This window comes from Pezoporus flaviventris, unplaced genomic scaffold (genome assembly GCF_033815535.1).
Source record: "Pezoporus flaviventris isolate CSIRO_AGI_PZ_B2104156 unplaced genomic scaffold, CSIRO_AGI_Pfla_v1 ptg000020l, whole genome shotgun sequence".
Taxonomy (NCBI): Eukaryota; Metazoa; Chordata; class Aves; order Psittaciformes; family Psittacidae; genus Pezoporus; species Pezoporus flaviventris.
This window is the reverse complement of record NW_026892568.1, coordinates 6101531-6125146: the sequence shown is the minus strand read 5'-3', so window position 1 is coordinate 6125146 and position 23616 is coordinate 6101531. Positions and strand designations below refer to the sequence as shown.

The 23616-nt window shown below is 52.5% G+C and overlaps 1 protein-coding gene across 1 annotated transcript; it reads right to left on the bottom strand.

Annotated features, from left to right (window-relative positions):
* Positions 1 to 1017: 1017 nt before the first annotated feature.
* PMP22 (peripheral myelin protein 22) lies at positions 1018 to 18566 on the bottom strand. The gene is made up of 5 exons (XM_061455559.1): positions 18425 to 18566; positions 17564 to 17664; positions 16385 to 16475; positions 6581 to 6721; positions 1018 to 2628 (listed from the first exon to the last, which is right to left on the bottom strand). Exons 2-5 carry the CDS (start codon positions 17639 to 17641, stop codon positions 2462 to 2464), a joined length of 477 nt encoding a protein of 158 aa, XP_061311543.1. The 5' UTR covers positions 17642 to 17664; positions 18425 to 18566; the 3' UTR covers positions 1018 to 2461.
* Between the last annotated feature and the right edge of the window lie 5050 nt (positions 18567 to 23616).

Sequence of the window (23616 nt, the reverse complement as noted above, 5' to 3'; positions counted from 1 at the left end):
ACCCATCACCCCTTGTCCTGTCACTACAGTACCTGATGAAGAGTCCCTCCCCAGCATCCTTATAGGCCCCCTTCAGGTATGGGAAGGCTGCTCTGAGGTCTCCATACAGCCTTCTCTTCTCCATGCTATGATTTGGTGCAGGGGACCCAGGGATATCAGCTCTGGTGCAGATGGGGGCAGCTCCCCTTCGGACCATCTCCAAAAGGGATTCAAAGCTTGGTGTTGTTTCCACTTCCAAAGTCATCTTGCACTGCATGGTTTCAAAAACACATCCAAGATGAACCTGAGTGGCCCAGGAGGTGCGAGACAGCTCCTGCTCCCTTCCTTTGGGATGTGGCTGCTCTGAGGGCTTTGGGATCTGCCCTGATGTTAATAACAGGCGGCCTTGCAAGAGCCATTGTGTTTCTGCCAACACCAGTTGCTCCATCAGCTCGGATAGTTAATAGCCAAATGAATGAGCAAACGGAAGCATCAAGGCTTCCGTGCCAGCCAGCCAGGCTGCACATGCTGTGCACAATGTGCTAATCCCCCCTGGCCGCAACGGCACCCCCAGGCTCTGGGTGCTTTGGCACACAGGACTGGAGAGCTTCTGCTGTCTGTGCTGCGGTGGCAGAGCCAGCAAGGTGTGTGTCCCCCCCCCGGAGAAGCGATGCTGACCTGAAGCATCCCTGCTCCAGAGACTGGGAAGGGAAAGAGTGGTCCTGCCTGCTGCTGCCTGGCTGTCCGCTTTGGGATCTGCTGGTCACATCGCAGGAGCATCTTAGGATAGGCAGAAAGATAAGCATGCACCAGCACTATGGCTTGAGGCCCTGACCTCTGTTCCTGGCCCTAACCCTGGGGCAGTCCTAACACAGAGCACAGGTATATGGGCCACACAGACACCACAACAAGCTCAGAGCCTCTCTCAGCAGCATGAATTAGCCAGTAAATAAGCTATGTAGCGTCATGGACACCTTCCCTGGGTTGGATGCAGGCAGACTGGTGGCTCTGACCCTCAAAAACGCCAAAAAGCAGAAGCAACTGAGTTATTCTTTTATTTCATTGCTTCTTAGTCCACACAGTCGGTATAAAATCAGAAAAGCAAAGCAAAGAAAACAAAAACGAAACAACAAACCACCCCCAAAAAAAAACAAAAAAACAAAATTAAACAAAACACAACAGCAACACGGTGTCTGGAGTCCTCAGGAGGCAGCCTGGGGTCTGTGCAGGTGCCTGTTCAATTCATGGCCAGACACATCGCTGACACACAGACAGAGGACAGACATCTCGCTCCGGCAGCAAAGACCAGCACAGGGCTCCAACCAGAGCTGTTTCTGCTCCTCTTGACCACGGGGCAGGGAAAGAAGGAACCTTGGTTATAAATGCTTTATTAAAAATAATAGTAAAAGCCAGTCTAAGTACAAAAGCAGTTATAGCTCATTTATATTACACAGAATTATTTCTCATTTCTAGCTTTCTCGTTTACCTCAAGATTGTTAACTGAATTTCCAGTGAATAAGGTTAAATGGCTAGCAGTATAAGGAATGGTAAATAGATAGCACCATGTCATATATCTGGTATTTGATTTCATAGATATACTACTGGGTTTGCTTCTTTCTCATCGGTAGCTTAGCTCCACGGCAAGGATAAAGCACATTTCATGGTCGGGAGCATCACTGCCCCAGTGCATGGCTCGGCACACACCCCAGCCCCACTGGCACAGGGGGCACCCCTAAAGCTGGCCCGGGCGAAGGAGGACAGCCCGTGCTGGTATGCAATTCAACCTAAGTGATTTAAAAGCCCAAATTCCCAGCGGGTGTGGAGGAAAGGCAACGGGATTTAGGCACATAAGTCATTTAGGCACTTGGGGCAAATCAAAGCCTTTGCTCTGAAATCCTTCAAACCTTTCGGAAGCATCTCCCGTCAGATCTGGATGTGCACTTCGGTTACCAGGATCACAGCATGTGGCAGGAGTGGGGACCGACCCCTTGGCTGGCGTAAACAGGCGTAGCTCCGATTTATGCCGGCCTATAAACCACTCAGAGCTGGGGTTTTCTGATGGTTCAATAGGGGCTGGGGTGGGGAAAGGAGAGCTCAGGTCAAAGAGGATTTTGCATGAGAGAGAAAAAAAAACCACTGCGCTCTTGTTACACTGTTAGGAGTAATAGTTCCTTAGGCACTTGCTTTAGGCTTTAAAACACAGCGTAGGGTCAACAAAAGCAAACAATACTATGTACATATATGTAAAAAGTGTTATAAATAGGTTTTTTAAACCATAGATACTATATACATCTTCAATTAACAAGTAACCCTTTGAGTGTTTCCTTGGGGGGCCGGTTGGGTTTGGTTGTGGTGGGAGGGTTTATTCCTTTTCTTGGTTGGTTAATTTGCTTTTCCGTTTTCTCGTCTCTTTTCCCCCGCCTCCGTCTCCTCCGTGGACATCATGAGTGCCCCTCGTCACGCCAGGCCACCTCCCGCAGCATCACTCCCGCTTCCGTAGGATGACGTAGATGATGCCGCTGGCCAGAGCCAAGGGGAAGGCCAGCCACGCCAGGATATAGGCAAAGCCGTAGGAGGTGTTTTCCGAGGCTTGGTGCCAGTCCGTGTGCCTCACTGTGAAGATGGCAGCGCCGCTCATCACGCAGAGCCCTGCCAGGGAAGCACAGAGGAGGTTTAGGCTGGATAAGAGGAACAGCTTCATCACTAAGAAGGTGATCGGGCATTGGAACAGGCTGCCCAGGGAATGATGGAATCACCGTCCCTGGAAGTGGTCACAAACCGTGTAGACAAGACTCTTAGTGACACGGCTTAGTGCTGGGGAATGGTTGGACTTGATGAACTTAAAGGTCTTTTCCGACCTAGATGATCCTATGATATAGAAATGACACCATTCAAGGAGCAGTTCCCTGCTGGAAAACCAGAGCTGGAGAGGATAGTACCCAGTGCCAGCATGGGAACCGTTCTTATTATTGCCCTTCTGTATCCTGTCTCCTGGAAAACTATGGTATGATTTTGGGAGGTGACGCTGTGGGCTCTGCTCTGGCTGCTCTGCTCTGCTCTTGCTCTGCTCTGATAAGCTCAGCAAGCAAACCAGAGCCCCTGGAGCAAGCAAAGCTGGAGCATCGCTGGGGATAACCCATTCCTCAAGCAAGCACCAGGCAGCCCCCAGCTCTGTGCTGCTGCTCTGGACCAGCCCCACTCCCCTGGGTGGCTTGTTTAAAATGCAGACTGTATCCTGAACCACCCTACCAGAGGTGCTGTGAGAGCTCAGACACAAACCCTGTTGGTTTTCCTAAAGCACAAAAGTTTCTTTACCACCTCCCCAGTCAAACAGAGCTGGGGCTGAGGATGCCCTGGCCAAGCAGGATTTGTGCGCCCTGCAATCCCCTGTCCTCCTCCAGGGCTGCATGAGGAGCTCAACTGCAAACCCTGCTCTCTACAAGCCCCACAAGCCAGTGGCTCATCCCTGGATCCTGGCATCCACCCTCATGAATCAGCGACCAGCACAGGTCCCCGAGGGCTCTCCGGCCAGGCCCAGCTCCGGTAGGCAGCATTAAAGCTTTGTTGCAAAATCAACCCATCAGCACTGGGGACTGCCCAGAGCTAACACAAAGCCACCTCTATTTCTGCCCGAAAACAAGCTCTTTCAGTCAATCCCAGCAGTTCTATTATACAGTCGTGGGGCTGTTGTCAGAGACGAGTTCCAAATCCCCTGCACAGACCTTGGGACCACCTACATGTAACCACCGTGATATTTGAGCTGTAATTCCACTTGACACTGCTCCTTTGTTCTGGGAAAGTGCAGGAGTGGGAATAGGCTTCATTAACGCGCCGCTGGTGCAGTTTCCATTCTCTGAGCAGGAGAGCCAACTCCCACTGCCCCAGCCCATGCACAGAGAGCACAGCGATTGTCTGCCCATGGTGGTGGGACAGGGGACAGGCGTGCGGCCACACTGCTCACCTACAGACAGTCGAAAATACAGCGGCAATTGTCCCCATGAGGAATTTGGCAGCATGGAGGCAATGGTTACCCCATAGGGACAGCAGCTTTAGGGTGGGAGAGATGAGAGAAAAGGGATTAAAGTGATGCTGAGGGTAGAGAGAGCGATGGACAAAATGGTTCAAACCTGGAGAAGGCCAAACCAACATCCCTCCCATGGTGGGCTTACACAGCTGTAAGAAGTTACCCATGGATGTGATGGATCCAAGAAGGATGGAGGGGAGTTATCAGGAGTTTTCTGATGCCTCTGTGATAGCTGAAGTCCTATCAGAGCAAACTGAGCTAGACTTCAGGGCCTGTTACCAAGCACTGTGGAGAAGGTGCTGGGGATGCATCCTGCCACTGCACAACAGACCTGACTGACCTCATGTATCCCTTCTTGCCCTTTCTTCCACGACCCAGATCCCCTCAGCCACGGCTGAAGTCACAGCACAGCTCCTACTCTCCTCCCTGGCTCTCAGACCACCACTGCCTGGCTCTGCCACCCAACAGCACCCAGTGGTCCTGCCCCTGGCACCCACTGGTTCAGGTCCAGCACTGCTGTTGGTCAGGCTCCAAAACTGGAGACCCTCAGCTTTGCCTGTACCATCACGGGGTGATGGAAAGCTCCAGGATGAGCCCACTCACCCCCAGAGGAGGGAGGTCCTCTGCAGCTCTGCTGGAGCCGAGAACAAAGCACTCAAGTGGGCAAGACCCTGTCCCTGGCAGACCTGTACCAGGGCATCGCCGGGCCAGGGCTTTGCAAGGCATGGATTAACACCTCCAAAGCCTGAAGGCTGCAGGAATTTCCTCTGTTGGCTTTAGATAGCCATGGTCTTCTATAGCAAGCTAGAAGGAGACCACATCAGGTTCAGTTCCTTTGACTGGAACGGTCTCTACCTCCAGGTGGGATCACCCAGCAGCGCTGGCACCATGTCCTGTGTCCCACCAACAACCCACAAGTTTAGGGTCACAAAGACCACAGGTTCCCTGACCCCCCTCCTCCAGCCACGGCTGAGGAGAACAGTGAGGATGGTCACCGGTGCCCACGGCTGCATGGTCCATCAGGACCAAGAACTCTGCCTACAGGTGCCCCAGGCCATGAGGAAGTCTCATGGAGACCAGGTCACACTCTGGAGAGGGACTTTACAAAGGCACATAGTGATGGGACAAGGGGGAATGATTTAAAGTGACAGATGGGAGATTTAGGTTAGATCTTAGGCAGAAGCTCTTCCCTGTGAGGGTGCTGAGGCGCTGGCACAGGGTGCCCAGAGAAGCTGTGGCTGCCCCATCCCTGGCAGTGTGGGCTAGTGGAAGGTGTCCCTACCTATGGCAGGGGGTAGGACTGGCTAAGCTTTAAGGTCCCTTCCAATGCAAACCATTGTATGATTCTCTAAATCCCATTTTCTCTTCCTCCAAGAATGAGGTTTCACCAATTCAAGAGAGCAAAGCCTTCTGCTCCCACATCTACTAGACAAGCTCTCAAGCACATAATTGCATTATTAATGCCCATTTCCCATCCTTGTCTCCATGGCTATAATGGGTTTCTACACATCTGTCTTTCCAGAGATGAACTGATCTGAACTCATCACCTGCATTATGGCCAAGCAGACACACTCCTAACAGATTTCATGCCACTTGTGCCAATAAAGGTTAGCTCTGAACTTCTGAGGTTTGTGAAGGCCAGGTCACCTGGAGGATGCTCAGGAGCTGTCTAAATTCAATGGGTAAGATTTCCACTGATGGCCTAGAGCAGCTTTTACTCTAACACCTGAAGCTCTAGTCACTGATCTAGACAGCCCGTCATCCTTTAGCCAGAATCACATTGCACAATAGTTTTCCTAGTCTCAGTGCTTGAAAATTCTCCCCACTGGTTTCATATGTGGAAACATTAACGGAGCCAGTGGCGTTACAGCATCTATATTTGGAGGACTGCAACGCAGGACATAACTACGGCTCATTTCCAGCGCTGAGTCCTTGAAGAGTTAAAAATAGAGGCTGACAGTTCAAAGCCAGCCTCTCACCCCGCACGCTCCAGTGGCTCTCTGCTGATGTGGAAAGCACCAGCCCCCTGTACGGCAAGTTATAAATAATCATCGGGTCCTCTTTCACCAGGAGAGGATGCTCACTGCTCCCCACCACAACCGCAGTTGGGAAACCTCACCCAGCCCAGCAAAGGTGGATCCCAGCACCAGAGCAGACACCCTGGCCCCTCAGCACCCCATCCCAAGGCTTCCCATTCCCTTCCCATGGGAAGAGGAGGCAGAGCCCTCAGTCCAGCAAGCCCTGATTGCCCCACAGCCCTGCCTCTGGTGGGTCCCAGCACCCTGCCCCTCCAGAACTTCCCCAGCTGGGTCAGCAATCCTCTTGCATTTCCCATGATACCAGGGAAGAAGGGCTTGGATGCATAACACCCTGAGAGACAGATCCCATCCCAGGGCATGCAAGACCTCCACAGACCCATGTTATCCATCCCCTATTCCCTTCATTAAGCCACAGAGGAGCCATCTCCATGATGCTCCTGCTTTAGTACCCAAGAACATGCTCATTCCCACCATCGCCCTCTCTGCTTGAAAGCCCTTTCCCCACCGGTGACAGCCCCATGGATCAGCCCCCACTTACCAGCAAGGATTTGGAAGATTCCAGTAACGTAAAACCGCCCGCCTTTGGTGAGGGTGAAGAGCTGGCAAAAGAACAGGAACAGGGACAAGACGCTGAAGATGATGGAGAGGATCATCATCGCTTGGACAGACTGCAGCCATTCTGGGGAGAGAGAGAAACCTCAGTGCGGGCACCACAGGTGGCAAGCCCCCTCCGCAGCCCATGCCCTTGGCATCATTCCCCATGCCACCATCCCACCCCGGGGTCCCATGAAGTTTCTTATCAGCTGGGAGATGATCCAGTGCTGCATCAGTTAGTGAGGTCCTCAGCACGGGCATGATGCTGCCTGGGATTTAGAAGGATGTGTGCACGGGGCAGAGTGCTGGGATAAAACGAATTGCAGGGCTATGCTCTATTCTCATAACCAAACAGGAGCAGAGATCCCAACCCTGACCTGAAGCCTGCAGCAACCAAGACAAAGCCTCTCCCTCAGCTTCACGTCAGTTCAGCTGCCCTAGAAACACACAAGCCATGTGCAACAAGCCATGAGACACGGAGCGGGCCAAGCTGCGAGCTAAATAAATACACAGGGAGTGAAAACACGCTCTGCCCTTGCGGAGTCAAACCTCTGAGAGCCTTCCCCAGCTGCCAAAGAGCAGCTCAGCCAGCCCCAGCGTGAGTCACTGCCCAGCTATTTCCAGGCTCTGTGGGTGTGGAACACCCCTCGTAAAAATAAGATAAATAAGCAAGCAAAATGCTGCTCCATCCCATGAGCTGCTGCAGCGGGACACGAGGAGGCAGCGCCTCGCAGCGCTGGGATGGGCCATGCTCACAAATGCCTCTGCCTTTCCCTTGCCTTTGAAAGTCTGGGATGAAAACGGGTATTTGCAGCCTTCCTGGAGAGGTCTTTAAGGATGCAACAGGGATTAATTCAGCAAGAAACCAGGTGGGATGTGGTACAGGTAAACTGAGGCACAAAGCACTCGGTGAAAGGCAGGGAAATCGTGCTTTGGGCTGGATCCTCAGACGGGGAGAATCAGGCAGCATTAAAGTCCCTGTCCCACGTTCCTGCCACATTCTTACTCCCACCAGCTTCATTTCCCAGCTGCACACCGCAAGAACCACTGGCTCTCTATAGCATAGAGCTGAAACCCGACAAATCTTCCAGCTAAAGGTATCCTTCAGCTTAACAACTTTCAGTACTTGATGAAGAGAACTAAGCCATCTGGGACTGCCCAGAGCAGCGCCTGCTCCCAGAGAACCAGTCACACTTCCCACCGCATCCTCACAAGCTGCACTCATGGAGGTGAGAGCAGAAGTGGAAACAGACAGTGAGGTACAGCCTCCAGCTGAGCCTTTCCAGCAAATCCATGCCTGCAGGGAACTTCCTGTGCAATTCAGTCACGTCTGGTGTGTTTGGCTGCGGACCATCAAGTCTACCTCTCGTCTTTGCATCTTGCCTCTGGACATTCATGCAACGGAGCTGAATTCGCTCACCAAAGTAGACTGAAACGACCCAGAGCAGCCTCTGCTCATTGAGACAGCTTTTTCCTTCCCCTCCTTTTCCCACCTCCCATGCCAAACTACCCTGCAGCATTAACAGGTCCTGCTAAAGACCTGCTGCACTTCACTCATTTCGGTGCTGCTGAGTTTCCATCCATGTGCACCAGTTGCTGCCACTCCTTAGCAAGGAGTGGCTATCACTGCTGCCACTTCCAGGAGATCCCAGCGTGGTTTTCACACTGATGGGCACACAAAATGCCCCATCTCTCTCTGCTAGCCAAGCAGGAAAACCCTCTGCCTCAACCACACCTGACTTAAGCACTGGCCACACTCAAGCAGGGAGGATGAAACAGCTCAAGTGCTGCTAAAAACCAGGTCATAAATCATTGCTCAGATGGGATTGGAGCAATACAATCACACAATGTCCAGCTGCTGAACTACAATCTCCTTCCACACTTCAGCACAGAAAGGGCTCCCATCCCAAGTCTGGGAAGCTGAGCTTTCATCTCACCCCATCCCAAGCCCTAAAGCCATGTCCAGCTCCATGCACCGGCTGAGCCAAAGCCTGCCCAGCCCCAAGCCCTGTAGCTTGGTCCAGGACCCAGGAAGCCAAGTCCTTTGTGATTCCAAAGGCCACAGGATGCAGCCTGGAGGGGAGCCCTTTCTGCTCGGAGGTGGATGCTCCAATTGCCGGTTATTTTAGGAGAAGCCTGTCTAGACGGAAAGCTGAGCTGAGCTGCCCTTTTAATTGCATCCGCCTCCCCGTGCCTCTTCTTTGGTTCTGAATGCAAATGATTTATCCAGGCTCTGCAAAATCCCATTGTAATAAAGAGCAGTGTCAGAGGAATATAAAGGCAGGCACTGAGAGGGAGGGAAGAGCTCACCGTGACCGGAGGGCTTTCGGCAAGCAGCCACGCGAGCAGGGCAATCCAGAGACGATCCCATAGACCAGAGAGTCCCTGCTCACATCCAGCCCTTTGCTTACTTCTATTGGCCTCCTATGCAAACACAAGGGGCAGGATCCCCACCTCGTGACTCAGAGACCCATAAGCACAAGCTGCCATACTCCCGTTAAACCCAAGCCCAGCTGCCCACAGCTAACACCCTTTCCAACCCTATTAGCTTTCCAATAGCTTTCCAACCCTAACTATTCTATGATTCTAATACAGACTTCAGCTGTATTAGCTAATTGCCTTTAATTCATTTGAGAACTATAACTGCAGATAGGCTTGGTGCATCCTCAACCTCACGTGCTTTTAACTCCTTTGCTATTAGTACTGTGTCCTGCCTAAAGGCTTCTTCCCTTCCCACAGGGAGGTGTGGGCCCTGTGAGCTGTACCATGGGGCTGTCAGCACTGTTTACTCCTGGGCTGTTATTTGTGGTTTCCCCTGGGCACTGTGTCAGTTGTCCCATTTTCCTCCTGCATCTCTTCTGCTCTGTATTTATATCTTTGCTCTTCAGGAGGAAGAAGAAAAGGAAGCGGAGTGGAAAGGACAGATAACACCCTGCATGCTGCTTCCGGAGAGGACCCGTAGGGAGTGTTCTTAGAGCCCTTCCAGGCTGTTAGAAACAAAGAAAGATGCTTTTACAAAACAAACTTGACATTTTCCCTAAACTCTGCAAGCCCCAATGGGCTCACGCCACCACTTGTAACAGCAGAGAAAAGCCTTCAGCCCTGGGATGCCCAGCCCCACATTTCATGGCCCTGAAGTCTAACACAAAAGAAAGAAACCTGGAGCAGAAACTGAAACTTGGAGCAGAAACTGCAGCTGAACACCCCCAAATGACAGTAGCTAACCCAAGCCCTTCCAGCAAAGCCCCAGCCCTGCTTGCAGGGATGTTTTATACCAGGACAAGGGATACAGCTGAGCAGACATTGGCTCCCCACTGTTTAATTCACTGCTCTGTCATTGAGACCCTATCTTCTTTTGGCCCAAGCCAAGGAGAATGAATGAAGTATTAACTGAAAAGAAACTTCATTGAGCAACTGGACTATAGACTCAGTGTAAGACACCATAAATTAGTGCTGTGCATCAAAAACACCTCTGTGCTGCGACCTGCAGCTGACAGTAACATTCTGCACGTGTAGCTTTCCCTTTGCAAACCACATGAGTGTACGCTTCAAAAGCAACCACTTCTTTGGAAGAAAACATCCACTAAGCAGGTAACTGCAGTATGTAATATACATAGAACAAGAGGGAGGGGAAATTCATGACCACATCTGCATGGTAAAACCTGCTCCTTCGATACTGCCTGCTAAATATTAGCAGGGTCAGGAACAGCACAACATCTGCTGGTACAAAGGTACCAGAACAGGTCTGCCAGGGAGAGCCATGGGTTCTGAGCAGGGCCGTTCCAAAGGAGACTCTTGGGCTTCAAGGTGTGATCAAGAACCTGACTATAGCATCCTCACCTATGAAGTGGACAGGTCACATCGTAAGTGCTGGAGCTTGCAAGTTTTAAACCTTGATATTCAAACACCCCTTGAGAGGGCTGGAAAAGGGTGAACTGAAGGTGCAGCAATATTAGCTCAATCACATCATTTGCCTGGGGCTCAGCTTCAGACCACTGCCCCTTGGCAACTCGCTGCAGCAATTCAAAGGCAAACCAGCTCAGCTACCTGCAGTGTTATTCCTGGCAGCACAGACCCCACCACCGCCACCCACATTCCCATTGCTTGAAGTGAACATCTCTCCTGTTGGGGAGAACAGCATCACAGTTCATCAGCCACATCCAGCAGAGCTGCTAAGCTCTCCTTCGGAAAATCCAGCTCCATGACATCGCAACTTCCTTCTGCTTTGGTCCCAGACCTCCCACCAGCATGAAGTCAAACCTTCCCCAGCTGCATTCCAAGCTGCTGGATACTTGAGCCAGGAAAAGCAGGTTTTACACCCAGTGGTTGCTGCTTTCTTTTTCTATGTCCACTCCCTGGAGAAGACCACAGAGTGCTGTTGGATTGAGGTATTCCTGGAAATCCCACGGGAAAAGGGGGATTTCAAAGAGCTCCCAAGGTGTTTGTAATGGCCAGGGGATGAGCACGTGGGAAACACTGAGGCTGCAGGGAGGCTGTGAATGAATGCAGTGTTGCAGCTCCTGCACAAGACTTCCTGGTCCTCTTCTGTAACTCCTTCAGGAGATGAAGCCCTCACAGCCCTCTTGTGTCCTCTTTTCCTCTCAGCTGTCCTCCCTCTTGCCTTCTCCTTGAAGCTCCCTTTAAGAAGTCCCTGAGGGCAGAAGGTCCGTAGCTCTCCAAAGCTGCACATTCGGATGCTCCATCAGACCATTGGAGCTCACATCCCACAGAGGCAACCACTGATGCTGCCAAGGCAGCAGAAAGCTGCTGGCACCATGAAAAACACTTTCCATCAGCTCCACCATGCCCAAGGCAGCTCCTCTCCAACACCCTCAGCGCGGTGGCTCCCTTTGGCTTGTGCATCAGAGCGAGCTGAGATGGTAGATACATCATTTCAGGCGCAGGTCCTCCAAAGGGCTTAGGTACCACCTCCCAGTGACTTCAAGTCCAGGCACCAGGAGCAGGGATGGGGAGCGGTGGTGCCCTGGCACGTTGCAGGGGTACACCCAGCCTGTGGCCACTGGGACATCCAAGAATCTCAGCAAGGCCAAAATCAGTGTTGGTTTAAGGGTTTTCCAGTGCTGCACTCTGTAGTGGATTCCCCCATCCATCCTTCTGGCTTTGCAGTCATTGCTTGCCCACATGTTGCCTTCTTCCTCCCTTTTTACTCCTCTTCTATGGACCAAAGCTCCCCACCCAGCAGGGGAGGCTGCCTGACCCCCTGTATGCAGAACAGCGGGAGCTATATTGCTCTGGAGCAGCTGAGAGAAACACAGCAGTAGTTCCCTACCTCTCCTTATCAGATGCTCTTTGTAAGAGGAAAAAGCAACAATAAAAACCTGGGTTTAAACAGAGGAAATCCCTTTCATGTCATAGGCAATACAGTAATGGGAGAAACTGATCTGAAACACAGCAAGTTAAATGCCACCTCTATCTCTCCAAACCTTTTCTATGTCATTCGGGTCCAGCATTGCTGGAAGAAAGAGTCTGAAAGAATAAGGGCAGCAAAGCCACTCTGGGGGCACTGACAGAGCAGAAGCAATGGGTTCAGGTGTTTCAGTTATGCATTTTAAAGCGGAGAGGAAGCAGTGCAATTCCTGCAGGGAACAGATGATGGGTCAGGGCACAGATGCTGCTGCCTCATGCCAAGGAGGAAGAGCTCTCCTGCCTCCTCCAGAAACCAAGAAATGGATTTCAAGCACCAGTAGCACTGCTTGGGGTCCCACCTGCCGGAGCAAAGATGCTCTGGAAGAGGGAGAAACAGTGGGCAGAGAGCAGGGCAATCCTCTCGTGCCTACCCCATCAATGGGAGATCCATCCCTGTCTCCCCAGGCAGTGCAGGACACATCTCTGCTTTGGGCAACTCACCTGGGCTTTGCTTGTGGCCATCACCCCAGCAAATTAACAGGTTCATCATACAGCCACAGCGCTTAGTAACCATGTGGATTGGCAGCCTGAGCATTTCCCAAGGTTTAGGGCTTTCTTTTCCCTTTAAAAAGCCCCAAACCATCAGTCTGCCTGTAAACAAGCTGGTCAGGAGAAAGCCAAAGGGCAGTGACAGGAGAAACTGTAAGAAGACAGCAGGAAAAACATCTCCTGACATTACAGAAGGATGAAGGGATCCCCACAGAGGTTCCCATTGCTTCCCCACCAAAATCACCGGAAGAGCAGTACAAAGCAGCAGGGAAAAATTCTTGCCTGCATGAAAAAATTCATTTGTGGACAGAAAAGGCCATTTTTAGAGGAAAAATAAAAAAATCACTGTCTGGAAATTCGGGGTGGAATCTGCTCCAAAGCACTCGAGCGGCTCAGGTCCGGCCGCGTGCCCCGTGTCGCAGCGGGCTCCCACAGCTGGGGGCTGGCACACGGCCCTGCCCGACGCGCAATCCCGGGATTCAGAGCTGGATTCTTCAGATAAGTCTTTTCCAGGAATGTCTGACAGCGCAACCGGAGCAACGATTGCAACATTTTTTCCATAGTTCTCGGCCTCTTGGGGGAAAAAAAGGCATTATCTAACAGGCAAAGGCAGAAATCAAAGCAACAAGCAGGCAGTTGTGAAAGGCGAAGAAGTGGGCAGCGGCCCCCGACCTGGTGTTTCCTCCTCCTTCCCTTTGCTCACACCCCGCCGGAGTGCTCAGCCCAGAGCGGGATCAAGCCCTGCCAAGAGGAATTTGGGAGGTGGGAGCTGAGACCGGCTCCGCCCTGTACCCAAGGTCAGCTAATGTCCCGGGAATGGCATTCCTGCAGGCAACCCTTGGGCTGTTTTGCTGCTTATTCCATTCCCATGGGATAATCTGCGAGGTCAGGAGCACAATCCCAAACCTGCCCGTGTTCAATACAAGCAAATCTTGTGTTTTATCACTGGGATATGGGTTTAGCCAGTTCAGCTTCTCATTGGGCATCCTCATGACGGTCACCTCAACAAAAGGGTCTCTGTGGCAGCAGAGTGAGAGGAAGCTCATCCATCATCTGAGACCAAGGGGAACATATCACAGCACCACAAACCCATCCATCCTCATGCTGCTGAGACCAAGGGGAGCATCAGCACCACAAACCCCTCAAAACCCTCACACACAAGACCCAGCCCTACCAAATTCCACGTATTCCAAGCACCACTTCTCTTCAAAAAGAGAGGAAGAAATAACAGCACTACAGCTGCCACTGCAATGACCAGAAGACAAACTGCCTCTATGCAAAGACCAAGTTCAGCCAAAACATCCCAAGGAGGATTTCTTGCTCTTAGCCCGCAGCAGATCTTGGCACTCTGTGTTTAACCATTAAGTACTGTCCTTGGCTCTGGCACAGAGGAACAAACTCCTATTGTTTTCTACAACCCAGTGTAGCAAAACACAGCCTGTGTTTTGGATGAGGTTTAAAAGAGAATGGTTTGTGGGATTTGCTATAGGATGTTTCATGTTTTTTGAAAGTAAGCATATTCCCAGCAAACAGCATAGTAAGGATGAGGCAGGGGACAAGCGTGAGCCTTGGAGGTGGCTCTGTCGCAGCATCCTTGCCCCATATACTTGCTCAGATACAGCCTGACTGCAGTGGACTTGGCAGCCCAGAGGTGATGGGAGCAAGAGGGTTGGAGATGGGAAGTGGGGAGGGATGGTGATGGGATCCACAGGAAGTGATGCTGGGTGGCATTTCTACTCTACGTTTACAAATAGATTGTAAAGGCCTTGCATAAGCCTAGGAAATACCTTTTGATTTTGTGTTCCTATAGCACCAGTGAGCTCTGGATCCCACACCCAGAGTCCCACCATGTGGAGGCTGGTCCTCAGCAGCACTGCTTTCACATCCCTGCTGTGGGATGGATGGAGCACAAGCTTTTGCCCAAGCAAAACCCCTTCTGATGCTAGAACAGAGCCTTCACAGAAATCAGAGCTGTCAGAGAGCTCTTTAAGACTTGAGCACAACATGTCACTGCAGCACCTTATCAACCAAACTAAGCTGCTTGACTGCATTAGGCAGGGTCATCTTGACTATAGTCCCCTTCATGATAAATAAGGATCCAGAGGGAAGCCCCTCTTTGAGGACCTTCTGGAAACATAGGAATACAGACTCACAACACCCAGCAGGACAGTCAGACGTGGAGGAAACCACCCCAACCACATGTTGACACTGACAACTCCTGGACACACAGCATCCTGTAAACACCCAGAAACAGCGGTGCAGGTTTGAAAAGCCAAAGATCTGGAGGGGCTTTAGAGCCCTCTGGGGTGCAATCACTGCCTTTCATTCCAAAGCGCAAGCTCAGCAGACTTGGCGCACGCACGAACGGCTGTGAAGCAGCCTGCCTACGCTGCAGATAGCCAGCAACTGCTGATGAAGGACACGGCTCCAGAAGGCTCCTCGGCTGGGATGGGATCCAGCCAGCTCCTGGCCAGCCTGGACACCACCAGGCGTCAGCAGAGACCCGCGGTGAAAGCTTTGCTCCCACCGAAAACCAAAGCTTGGGTCCAAGCAGGGACACACGGCGCTGCTCATAGCCCAGGGAAGAGGGAGAGTGAGCACCAGCATCCACCTCCCTGAGTGGGGTGTTCCGCTCCCAACAGGCTGGGGATGAGGGGCACATAAGACTCCAGAAGCCTCCAACAGTCTCCCATTGCTTCTAGACCCTTTGTCAGCATTTAGTGCTCTCAGTGTGACCATTCCCTCCTTGCCAAGACCACGTGGCATCGGTTTGCGCCCATGCCAGGACCGTGTTTCCGGCACAGTGTGACTGCGCTCCCAGTGACAGGCGTGTGATTCACAGTGGGTTTCACTGGGGTTGCACTGGGAGAATCTGATCCACAGGGAAGCCAAACCCAGGCTAACTGAAAACAAATGGACACAGCACCACTGGCAATAGGCCTGTCCTCTGGGGAAACTGAGGCACGGGCTTGCCTGACTCCCTGAGCACAGATTTCTTGTTACTGGTGCCACTGGGTGCCCTGGACACTCTGTGTCACAGTGTCTTAGGAAGCAGCCCTCCCCTGCTGACCTCAGCAAACAGCCTGATGGGTGATGACACATCAGCCTTCACCCAGCTTGGTCCAGAGCTGGAGTTCATCCACTCCAGATGTGCAGGTGCCATAGGGCTCTTTCACCAGTGGGATGAAGGGCTTGAGCACTCAGCATATCCAACGCATAGTATGTGACAGCAACCCACAGGGTGAGGATTGTGCCCAAGAACTCAGGAGGTCACAGCAGCCAAAAGCATGGCAGGCAGGGACAGGCTGTCCTTGAGGCACCATGTGCATCTTTAAAACACCCTCGCTACCAGAGCATGAAGGAAGCATGCCGAAAATGATCTCTCTGCTCCCAGCAGGGTGATGGTCACCTTGTACCTGCAACTGCAGTCAATATGGGCTAATAATGGGAGACTACTCAAAAGGGCTCAAGTCACATCCACCCTGCCAGGGGCTGCCCCACAGCTTTAGGGCAGCAGGACAGAGTGATGGACACCAGGTCTGGTACCCACGCCAAGCCCCATTGCAACTTCAGAGACTGATAAGGCTGGGGGGAGCCACTATGTGTCCCCCTACCAGGACACCAGGACCATGGTGGAGCTCTGCCCCTCCATCTGGGAACAGCGCAGAGAAGGCAAGGGACAAGGTGGGATGGAACAGCTTCAGGAGGGTGCAGGGAAAAGTGAGAGGCACTCACAGCAAACCTGCACAGGCAAATCCCCCTTGATTCCGTAACTCTGGGGAGGACAGTAACGCAACAGGCAGCAACATCCCTGATGGCAGGGAGCACTCACCGTTCGTGGATGAGGTCAGGCAGTGGAAGATGGTACCAGAGGTGCAGTTCTGCCAGAGGTCCGCTGTGTGCCCGCCGTTCACCAGCCATTGCTGCAAGAGAGACACAGCCCTGTGAGCATCACCTAGGCAGGAAGCAGCCTGGCCCCCCCCAAAGGCTTCAACACTGGCACGTGTGTGCCCGGCCAGGCACATGCTCTTCTTTAGGAAGGGGTTTGGAAAGTACATCCTGATATTTGCTTTTAGCTGCTTTCGCCTCAACGGTGCTAAAACAGAAGCTCTTTATTCTCTTTAAACATGGATCAAATCCCAGGGGAACACGCACTTCCCTCCCCTCCTCTCTGCCATCCTCACCCGGAGCCTGGCCGGGTTATTTGAATGTTTCCACGTGATTTCCAACAACTTGGAAGATTCTTGTAACAGCTCCTACTGCTGTTAGCACCACCCCAAAGGGAAAAGAAAATACAGGGAAAAACGGACCCCATGAAGCGAGTCTGGAACTCACCAGCTCCACAAAACTGATGCCTTAAAACCAAGTCAACCCCCTTCCTAAGCAGATGACGTGGTAACTGGGCTCTAGACCCAGAACAGTGCCGGGAGCTCCCTGTGCAGCATCTAGCCCTCAATCTTCCACTCATGCAAAGCTTAAGCCTTAAAAATCACCAGCAGGAGCCCATCTGGGTTAGGAAACAGAGGCTGTGCCTAATTCACAGCCCCAGAGGAGCAGAGCTGGGGGCAAACCCGCTGGTGCTGAGAAGCCTGAGCCAAAACCACCCTCTTTCAAAGGGTTTTGCTCAGACTGGCTGCACTGGTGCTGTGACTGAAGCCCATTAGCAGGTGGAATGCCTGTATGTAAGGGGAGCAAAGCATCACCCCCATGAAACACATTTTGGGTGCTCCAAAGCTGCTCCTGAGTGGGAGTGATGAGGAGATGGGCTTCAAGAGCATTCTCCTCTGTACTAACATAGGTGCCCTGAGCACCCGCTGTGGCACACATCCGACAGCACAAATGCTCCAAAATCTCACTGTTAGACCAGCAATGGGCTAGTAAAGGTTTCCTGCTAAAAGCCAGCTGTAAAACAACCCACAAATGCAAATAACACCTCCTGGCCATGCCATGCCCCCAACAGCCACTCCGTGCCTTGCCGGTACCCTGATGCCAAAGGAAAGTCCGTACTTACACTAACGATGGTGGAGACGAAGAGGAGCACCAGCACGGTGACGTGGAGCACGATGATCCCCAGCAGTAAAAGCAGCATCTTGGCGGTATCGGGGGACAGAACTGGAGGGGCACAGGGATGATGCTGAGTGTGTGTGTCTGTACTCAGCCCGGCCCCGGGGGGCGGCAGGAGGCGCTCCGCCGATAGCAGGAGCCGGCCTGGCTCCGGGGGATGCCTGGGCAGCGCCCAGCTCCCTTTGCCCAGTCCCACTGCCGGATACCCCCGAGGGGGCCCCCCAAGCCCTATCACCGAGACGGGGCTTCCCCGGCCCGTCTCCCTTGGGGACCCCCAGGAGGGGGATGTCCCCCCTAAGGGGCTCCTATCCCTCTCCCCCAGGGGGTGTGCTCCTCGGCACCCCTAATGGGAGGGGTCTGCCTCGGCGCATCTCAGCCCAGTTCCTTTGCCGACGGACCCAGGAGACCACCGGCGGTGATTCTCCCGAGCCCCTCCTCAGGGGAGGCTTTCCCCTGCTCATCGGCCCTGGCGAATCCCGAGGAGCGGGGTAATGAGGGGGGCACATCCACCTCGCCCCGTTTCACCCGACGGGGCTACCTAGGCCCCCCCTTCTCCTCGGCCCATGTCCCCTCAGCACTCCCAGCAAAGCGCATCTTAGACCCTCTCCCCGAGGGAAGGGGGGTTTCGCAGCCCGTCTCCCCTCGGGACCGTCGGACAGGAGGAAAGCGGGGCTGCCCTCAACCATCTCCCCACCGGACCCCAGAGAGGGGAGGCTCCCGCCGTCCCTCTCCCCTGTGCACCCCGGAGGATGTCTCCGGGTACCCCCAGCCCTGTTAAGCGGCGCGGCGCGGCGCGGCCCGTACTCACGTCGCGGCGGAGCCGAGCGGCGCTGGGCAGCGGGCGCGGAGCGGAGCGGGCGGCGGCGCTGTCAAGGTTCCCCTTTAACCGGGGCCACCGCCCCGCTTGCGTCTGAGGGACGGGGCGGGCCCAGCGCCGCGCCCGGGGCTCCTCCTATAACAGCGGCAGCGCCCGGCCCGTCGAGCTCGGGACCCTGCTGGGAGGCAGCGACCGCCCCGTCGCCATCGCCTGCACGCACTCACAGAGGGCACCCCCGCCGTGGCTGTCCCCCCCTCTTCTTCCGCACCACGACACCCAGCGAGGAGTCCCCGGCGTGGGGAGCCCCCGCTGCTCACCCAGCCCGTGGAAGGAGCGGGGAGGCGGCGGCTCTGCCCCGCTCCGCTTCCCGGAGCAGCTGTGCGTGGCCGTAGGGGGGTCCCTGCGTGTCCTGGGGTGGCCCCCGTCCCCGAGGTGCGAGGCTGCGGGAGGTCTGTGAGAGACCCTGCTCAGGGATCCGTGGGGCAGGGTTTGGGGAATGAAGTCGAGGGGACATCATCTCTGATGCGCGCAGTGAGGCTGTGGCCGGGGAAGTGACACCTGTGCGATTTGCTCCTGCTGTGGGCAGTGTGATTCTGGCCCTTGGGCTGCAGGAAGGAACTGGGTGACTTTTTGCTAAATGGAGGGTGAGATCCTCCAGAATGCTGGCGGATGGAGGTGCCTGGGGAGGCTGCACTCGGTACAGCAGCCTTCACTCATTCCTCAATCTGATCCGTTGAAATAAACTTCCCCCAAAACTCCCAAGGACCTGCACGCTCCTGGGAGTCCTGAGCACCAGCACCAACCTCTCCGTCACCTCTCGACACACCAGCTCCAAACTAGTCCTGCTTTGCTGCAGAGACGAGGGGATTCGGCATCCAGCCACCGAAACTGAATCTTGGGAGAAAAAAAGGGAGAGGAGCGTGCTTGGCTCCCTCCTCCTGGCAAGCAGAGCCTGTTCCCTCCAGCACAGGCTCTGGCTTGGCTGCTCAGCGCTTGCGTAAGTGGTCCCATCACACGTATTAGGCAGCAAGTGGGAGTTCAGAGCACTCTGGGGGCGGGAGGAGATGGGCCAGTGGCTGAAACAAGGTCCCCAGCCTCACACTGTGCTCAAGCCCCTGTTTCAGTACATGCCTGCATGTCCCATCGCAATGCCAAGCCATGTTCTAGCATGCTCTGCCTTGTGCCCAGCCTGGCTCCTCCAAAAGATGCAGTTTGTTCTCCCCTCTGAAAAACACCCACCCATTTCCCTGCTGCTGCCACCCCCCTGCGTCACCCTGTGATGCTCCACACGCTAGTGCCATCCGTGACTGCAAGCTGCAGAGGGCTAAAACATCTGGACCAACATCAGTACATTCCTCTCTAATGAGGCTATTTCGGGCTGTCTTGCCTCTGTGGGTTGAGTGCCTGTGCTGCGTTCAGAGCAGAGGGAGCCACCACGCTCAGGGTTGTGCAGACAAGGAGTGAGAAGGGGCAGCTCCTCTGTGAATATGGGAGAGCAAAACCACCTCGGCTCCAGCTCTGAAAACTGCCAAAAGCAGCTTTTTCAGCACGGGAGAAGGATCTGAAACTCAAATCAGGAAACAAAGTAGTCTGTGGGTAATAATAAAGCCCGGTTTGGCTGAGAGCTGTAGATTAGAAACAGTGGAGGAAGCCCAGAGGGAAGAGCACATCACTCCCATGCTCCTCAGACACTTTCCCTCTTGGAAAGGTGCATTGTCCAAACAGAGCAGGGACTTGGGAAAACACGTGCTGAGCATGTGCTGGGATGGCAGCACTGGTGCTGGGGATCTGTGCTGATCCAGGGAGCACAGTGAGTTCACATGGAGCTCGTCTCTGTGCCTTCCATCAGGTGGAGGTGATGGATGGCCACTGGCCAAGCCATAAGGTGAGAAAGTGGGGACATGCACAGCAAAGCCTTTGAGGAACTGCTGGAGAGACTGCATCAGTACTGGACCTAGCATGGCCAGAGCATCATACAGTGCTGCCCACTGAGGAGCTCAAAAGCCACCTTGTCCATCTGAGCATGGCTGGCAATGGTCATCAATGCCTAAATAAAAGCAGGTGCCACAATACATTTGAAAACTGGTTTGTGTACAAACCAGATTGGCCACAGGCTGTGCTGGGAATAGTGGAAGATTGATGGGTTGTATAAACACGGGGTAAAAACATGTGGATTTCTCACTTCGAGTCTATTCCATGGGATCACTTAAAACTTACAATGCTTCAGCTTGAACTTCTAGACTAAAATGATGAGAGTTCAGAAGGGAAAGTGGGTTTTATATTACTTTAAGGGACAGTGATGGACTTTGTGGACTGCTGAAAAGGGTCTAAGTTTCATTTCACTCCAGCTGTGGCACCATGGGCTCTGCCAGTGGTCCAGCAGACGTGTACACCAACCATTCCATTCCCCAGCCCAGGTGAACGAAACCTCTCTTAAGCATTTTCAAGCTACACAAAAAGACAAGTTTTTGTCTGGGTGTCTTCTTGGGGATGAACTTGTTTAACCCCAAGATTTCGCTCTGTCATAACAATTTTAGGGCCTCGCTTCCTGTTCCCTACCCTGCTGATGAAGACCATTAGGATTTGAAATGCAAAGGGGAAGGGACAGAAATCTGACTGCCATCAGTGAGCCTGCAGCTCATAATGGATAATGGGAGAGGAAAAATCCTGTTTCCAAACAACTGTGTAATTAGGAAAAGAAGAAGAGTAAGATAATAGTTTGAATTGTATTTTACAGAGACTTATAGTGCCCCCCATATATACATATATATATATGCGCCTATCTGTATATATACAAATGCACATAGAGAGAAATAACTGTCTAAATGAGTATTTCCAGCTGAAGGACTCTCTCCACCTTGAGAGCACAGCCCCTGCTGGCAGCAAGTGCAGGGCTCAAAGGGCTGCCAGGGTCTTGCCCTTTCCCCAGCACACAGAGGGGCATGCACCAAGCTGGGTCTCAGCCAGGCAGGAGGCAGCTGCTGTGCCCAAGGAAGAGGTGTCACTGCAAGGGAAATGGGTCTTTTCTCCACTGTTTGGATCAAAATGCACTGGGAGAGTGTGGGTTTTACCTTTTCTGATCGAGCCACTGGAATAGCTATCTGAAAAGCCACGTCAAGCATTAAAAAACCAGGAGGGGAGGCATTTATATTGAGCAAACTTCTAAAACAAGAGGTCTAATGCATCTTGGAGACATTTACTTCCTTTTCCTGACATTTGCTTTCCACCAAACCAAGAGGAATTTACGAAACATTTTAGTCCTGTCTGCATTCATGCCCAAAACCCCATGTCATCCAACCTCTTGCTTTCAGCTCCAAAGCAGTTGTCATCACTGATAGAGTCAGGCTGAAATCACTGGAGAAAATCCCACTGGCTTCAATGAAACCAAAATTTACCCACTGACTCCAAAACCCCAATGAAATCAACTGAGCTTCCCAAGTGGGACATGACTGTGTCAGAACATGTTAGATGCTTTCAGACACTGATTTGTGCTCATCTCCTGCACCCTGACAGCATATAGAAGGACACAACCCACTATGAGCTCCGGTGTTGAACCTACAAATTTAAGCCAGTTTTGAGCCACCTTTTTTGCCCAAGCTATTGAGTTTTACACCTTTGGCTGCTGCAGCCCCAGGTATGGTCCCTTTTTCAGCCTCCTCCATGGTCCCAATAGTGGCCACTGATGCTGTGAGGGTGATGGTGCTCCCTCCCCTGCAGCTCCCTGTTAAGGGACACAGTGATGCTACAAGTCTGCACGGGCTCAAAGAACTGGATCAAGACCGTGTGAAACAAATCCATGGGGGGATATTAAATCCAAGGACAGCCCTGTCAGCTCAGGAAGTCCTCGAGATACTAATTGCTGGAAGCTGGGAAAGTGGACTGGGAAAGTATCACAGAGGGCTTGCCTTGTCCTGGTGCTTTTATCTAAGCATCTCCTACTGGCTCTGTTAGAGGATGAATCCAGTGCTTGCTGGACTTTAGTTTGAGCTAGCACCGGTATTTCTATGACCCTATTTTCCTTATTTCTTTTTCCTCAGCATTTTGCCAAAGTTTTCTCCATTTTTTCCTTTTTACTTTTTTTTCTTCCATTATAATCATGAGTTTGGTTTTTTTTCCTGACTACTGATGCTGTTTTGGGAATTCTCTCTCCCTTGAGCATAATAATCTGCATTAGTTATGCAATATACCATTAACATGGGTTCTTGGCAAGCTTTCATTTCACCCACATTCATAACAGAGTCCTCCAGGGCATTCAGTAGTTTTTCTTTCCTTAGACAAGAAGTCTCGATAGACTGGCCTTGACTGTTCAACTGGATCCTGGACTGGCATGAAGCTTAGCTTGCATGAAGCAACCCTGTCCTGGCTTTATTATTTCCTCTCCTCCAGTTAGGAAACAATCAGTTTACAAACCTGGCCCTGCAGGGTTTATTGGGATGATGCAGGAGGGTGGGAATATGGCTGTGGGATGCAAAGGAATTTCCACAAACTGACTCTCTCAGCAACTTGGCTGATAAGGGCAGCAATAAACCAGTAAAAGCAGGCACAACATTCTTCAGCCTGAGGGCATTTGAAAGAAAGGAAACATCACATCAGTGTAGAAAAGCAGCTGAGACAAATGGGGGTTCTACTTACAAGTGGTCTGTGAAAGCATGTAATGGCGCAAGAGCATCTTGTGCACCAGAAGGAGGAAGGCCGGACAGGACGGTTGTTTAATGCCCCTGGTATATAACCAACCATAGAGGCTGCTCAGCTGCAACCCCAAAACCAACCCTGCAGTGACTGAATTGAGCAGTTCAGTCATGGGAGGCAAATCCATCCCTGAGCCGGAGATCCTGCCACAAGCCCCGTGTCTGTTGGAATTTCCCACAAATCCCTCTCCCTAGAGGCCCATTTTACAGGAGTTCCATGGCAGGGCTGGTTCCCGTCATGGGATGTGCCCAGGACACAGTGCAAGAGGGAAAAAGAAGACTCAAACTGAAGCACATGCAGAATTAGACAATCAAAGTGCTTGGGGGGGATTTCAGAGTATCAGTTACCAGAAGATTTAACATCAATATTGTCGACGTGTGGAAAACTGGCTTGGAGGGAATGAAACCCCAAAGGGACCAGGGAATTCTCTAATGTCTGGGAAATCTGCTGCAGGAAAGCGGAAAATGTTTGTGAAAGAAATGAGAGAAGCTGCA

Bases quoted from the DNA above. Each gene is read 5' to 3' on its own strand.
- PMP22 (XM_061455559.1), bottom strand. From the start codon at position 17,641: ATGCTGCTTTTACTGCTGGGGATCATCGTGCTCCACGTCACCGTGCTG. The intron at 16,476-17,563 runs GTAAGTACGGAC...TCTCTCTTGCAG, and splicing joins TCGTCTCCACCATCGTTAGT to CAATGGCTGGTGAACGGCGG. The intron at 6,722-16,384 runs GTGAGTGCTCCC...CTCTCTCCCCAG, and splicing joins CCTGACCTCATCCACGAACG to AATGGCTGCAGTCTGTCCAA.